A 4413-nucleotide genomic window follows, 5' to 3' on the forward strand; every position below is an offset into this window, starting at 1 on the left:
GTCTGAGGATAAAGAAATAGACACTAAACCAGGTTCACTAAGTGCCTATATGTGAACTTCTGTAAGCACTTGTATGTATAAAGCCCAGACACACCAGGGGACTGTGGGGAGGAAAAGGGTAATTATAGAGACAAAGGTGGCACCTGTCTGTGCCTCAGGCCCATAATTCTGGCTACTCTGGAGGCTGAGAGCCCAGGATCCCAGTTTGAAACCAGCCTGGGGCATGACAAATCTGAGACTCTTCTGGTCAGATTACTAGCAAAAGCCGGAAGTGGAGGCGTGGCTCAAGTGGCTGAGAGCCAGCCTTGTGCAGAAAAAGCCCAAGGGGAGCAGTAGGTCCTAAGTTCACGGTCGGCACACACACACACACACACACACACACACACACACACACACACACGGGCACAGGAGACAAAGGTGGAAAGCATGGGGTGGGGGGAGATCAAGACACACCCCCTGGCTTTTTTTATCTTCCCATTTGATTTCATTCAGGCCTGCCTGGTGATGATAGATTGAATGTTATTAAGGAGCCTAAGGATTGTCGACGGTTTGGCTCGGGGGTGCTCTGTCCCCTAGCTTCATTCAAAGAAAAAAGAAACACACAACTCTGGAAACACGGACCGAATCGGTCACCTAGGTCTCTTGCCCACGTTGGTTCCTCAGGGCCAGTTTCCGGGCTCGGAGATGTCTGTCCCTTTAAAGCAGCGGCCCCCGGCCGGGTTATTGTCTCGCCTCGCAGCCAATCAGCGGCGCCGTTGGGGGCGGGGAGCCCGGCTTCCTGATTGGCCGCCGCGCGCCCCGCCCCGCCCCGCCGGGACCCCGGGAGCTGTCCGGCCGCCTCGGTGCTGATCCCGCCGCCGCCCACGGGCCGCGAGCCGCGTTCGGGAGACACTATGAGCGGGGGCGTCTACGGCGGAGGTGAGCCGGCCTGGGGCTGGGGTCGGACCCGCAGCCCGCAGCCCGATCCCGCAGCCCGCAGCCCGATCCCGCAGCCCGCACCCCGATCCCGCGCCACCCCAGCCCAGGGCACCCGGGGTCCGTCACCGCCCGTCCCGCCCGAGTTTTGGGGTCCTTCCTGGACGGTGCAACACCCCACGACCATTCAACCCATCCCTGCCAGGTCTCCTCAAGCCCCAGTGCCCTGCTCCAGATCCCCCCAAAGCCAGTGCCCTTCCTTACCCACCACTTGCTCAGGCCACTGGGCACGAGGGAACTTCGATGACTTCGACCCCCAACTCCCAAGACACTCCTACCCCAACTCCAGGCTAAGCTCTCTCTCATGTGTCCCCAACTCATGCTGAAGGTGTCCTGCCTGGGCCCTGAGCTCTCCTGGAAGCTTCCCAGGAGGAGAGTTTGGGGGTGTCCCCTCATGCTGCTGTATCCCCTACAGATGAGGTGGGGGCGCTGGTCTTTGACATTGGCTCCTTCTCGGTCCGCGCTGGGTATGCCGGGGAGGATTGTCCCAAGGTGAGACTTTCAGCCCCCTCCCCAAACTCAAGGGCTCTGGACTTGCCACCAGTGCTGCCCAAAGCCCATGGTGCTCAGCTCCGCTGAGCTGGACACAGGCTGGGGCCCGGGGGGGGGAGGGGGAGGGTGAACCCAGGATGGAGCTGAATGAATTGCATGGGGGTGCCCAGGGGCAAGGGGGTAGCACCTGTCTCTCTCCCTCCCTCCCTGGCTGGCTGTTTTTCTCTGTCTCTATCTCTTTGTCTCTATCTCTCCCATCCTCATTCCCAGGCTGACTTCCCCACCACGGTGGGGCTGCTGGCCACAGAAGAGGGGGGCGGGCTGGAGCTGGAAGGGGAGAAAGAGAAGAAAGGGAAGATCTTCCACATTGACACCAACGCCCTTCATGTGCCTCGGGATGGAGCGGAGGTCATGTCACCCCTCAAGAATGGCATGAGTAAGGCGACCCCTTCATAACTGGGGACAGCACCCCACATCCACAGAGCCTTTCTTGCAACTGTCTGAGACTTCCTCACTGTGTCCCATAACTGCCAGGTTCCCAGTTCAGAAGCCCCCAGATTCCTAGGAATTGGGGTGCTTATCTGTTGAAAGCTGGACTTGCCCACCCCTAGACTTGGGCCTTCCTCTCTTCTATCCTTCCTGTCTCTGACTCCTGACTTCTCGCCTGCATCTCTCCATGCTGCTTCTCTACGCCCCCCAGTCGAGGACTGGGAGTGTTTCCGAGCCATCCTGGACCACACCTACAGCAAACACGTCAAGTCTGAGCCAAACCTGCACCCAGTGCTCATGTCCGAGGCTCCGGTGAGTGCCTCATCCAGACCCACGTCCAGCCCTGGCACACCACCTGTCCACCATTCACCTCACCCAGAACCCAAATGGCATCATTAGTCACGTGATTTTCCCTTCTCGGATTTTCCTTCCAACCCTGTCCACTTCACTCTACAATTTATTCTGCACCCTTCCTTCTTTCTGCCAGCTGTGTCCACTCAGCTTCCGTCCACCTCCCCCACACCCTATCCCCAGTCATTTAAGATGTTTGGTCAGTATTGTATATACACATACATTATCCATTTGCCTAGTAAGTGTTAAGATTTATTTAAGAGGACTGGAAATGTGGCTTAGTGGTAGAATGCTTGGCCAGCATGCATAAAGCCCTGGGTTCGATTCCTCACTACCACACAAACAGAAAAAGCTGGAAGTGGCACTGTGGCTCAAGTGGTTGAGCTCTAGCCTTGAGCAAAAGAAGCTCAGGGACAGTGCCCAGGCCCTAAGTTCAAGCCCTACAACCCACAAAAAAAATTATTTAAGAAGCTGCACCATTGCTGGGCTCTGATAGCTCACTCTTCAGCTACTCAGGAGGCTGAGATTTGAGGATTGTGGTTTCACATCCAGCCTGAACAGAAATGAGGCTCTTATCTCCTATTAACCAGCAAAAGGCCAGAAGTGGAGATCTGACTTAAATGATAGAGCACCAGCCTTGAGCAAAAAAGCTAAGGAACAATGTTCAGTACTGACTGGGGAAAAAAAAAATCTAAGTTAGGTGCATGAAGCTCACACCTGTAATCCTAGCTACTCAGGGGGCTGCAATCTGGGCAGCCTGGGCAGGAAAGTCTGTGACTCTTTATCTCCAGGTAACTACCAGAAAATGGAAGTAGAGCCATGGCTCAAAGTGGTAGATCACTAGGCTTAAGCAAAAGAGCTCAGAAACAGCTCAGGTCCCGAGTTCAAGCCCCATGACTGACAAAAGAAAAAAATGCACTTTATACTCTCCTTTCAATCCTCTTCCAAAATAACTGCTTTTGACTTTTTATCTATTTTTTTTTGGGGTCCGGTTGTGGGGCCTGAACTCTGGGCATGGGCACTGTCCCTCAGCTTTTCAGCGCAAGGCTACCACTCTACCACTTGAGCCACAGCGCCACTTCCAGCTTTTTTTCTTTTTGCTTATGTGGTGCTGGGGAATTGAACCCAGGGCCTCATGCATGCAAGGCAAGCGCTCTACCACTGAGCCACCTTCCCAGCCCCTTTTTATCTCTTTTTTTAAAAAAATTCCTTCCATATCTCTGAATATAACTCTTATGTGACTGCATAGAGTTTTTTGTTCTAGGCATTATCTATGAATTTTCTACTGTAGAAAATGAGTATCACTAGGTGCTGGTAGCTCATGCCTGTAATCCAGGCTACTCAGCAGACTGGGATCTGCGGATTGTGTTTCAAAGCTATCTCAGACAGAAAAGTCTGTGAATCTCATTTCTAATTAATGAAAAAAAAACTGGAAGTGGAGCTGTGGCTCAAGTGGTAGAATGCTAGCCTTGAGCAAAAATCCTGAGGGACAGTGCCGAAGCCCTGAGTTCAAGCCCTAGCACTAGCAGAAAAGGAAGAAAGGAAGAAAGAAGGAAAGCAGGAGAGAGAGAGAGGAAGGGAGAAGAGAAGAAAAGGAAGGCAAGCAGGCAGGCAGGCAAGAAGGAAGGAAGGAAGGAAATAAATGATTAGTTATTATAAGTAGGCTATATCAAACATATTTCTCATTCTCCACCTTGAAGTGCAGTTGTATTTTAGATTTTCAAAAGAATCAATATTCAATTTATACTCTTTTATTACCAAGTAGGATAATCAGGGCTAAGCCAGAATTATACTACCATTAGTTTTTCCTTCCTTTGAAACAATGTTCTCTAGAATCAAAAATAGTCTTTTTGTCTTCCTTCTTTCCTTCCTTCCTCTCTTTTTTAGAACTTTAAAAAATTGCTATTATAGAGGTGATGTGCAGAGGGTTTACAGTTCATAAGTCAGATAATGAGTACATTTCTTTTTGCATAATGTCACTCCTTCCTTCACTCTCTCCCAATTTTTCCCTCCCCTCCCACCTACGAGTTGTTTAATTCTTTTTTTTTTTTTTTGGTTGTGGGGCTTGAACTCTGGGCCTGGGCGCTGTCCCTGTGCTCTTCAGCT

General features: G+C 51.7%; 1 protein-coding gene across 2 annotated transcripts in view; it reads left to right on the plus strand.

Moving 5' to 3' along the window:
- The first annotated feature begins 787 nt into the window (after positions 1 to 787).
- The window catches only part of Actl6b (actin-like 6B), a 17280-nt gene continuing 13654 nt past the window's right edge, over positions 788 to 4413 (plus strand). Inside the window, exons 1-4 of one of the 2 annotated variants that reach the window (XM_013031768.1) lie at positions 788 to 918; positions 1391 to 1467; positions 1738 to 1903; positions 2168 to 2268. In XM_013031768.1, the coding sequence (XP_012887222.1) occupies positions 894 to 918; positions 1391 to 1467; positions 1738 to 1903; positions 2168 to 2268 (369 nt within the window). In that variant the 5' untranslated portion in view covers positions 788 to 893. The remainder of the gene's footprint in view (positions 919 to 1390; positions 1468 to 1737; positions 1904 to 2167; positions 2269 to 4413) is intronic. The other variant, XR_001175642.1, reaches the window with a different exon arrangement.

Source organism: Dipodomys ordii, unplaced genomic scaffold (assembly GCF_000151885.1).
Source record: "Dipodomys ordii isolate 6190 unplaced genomic scaffold, Dord_2.0 Scaffold143, whole genome shotgun sequence".
Lineage (NCBI taxonomy): Eukaryota > Metazoa > Chordata > Mammalia > Rodentia > Heteromyidae > Dipodomys > Dipodomys ordii.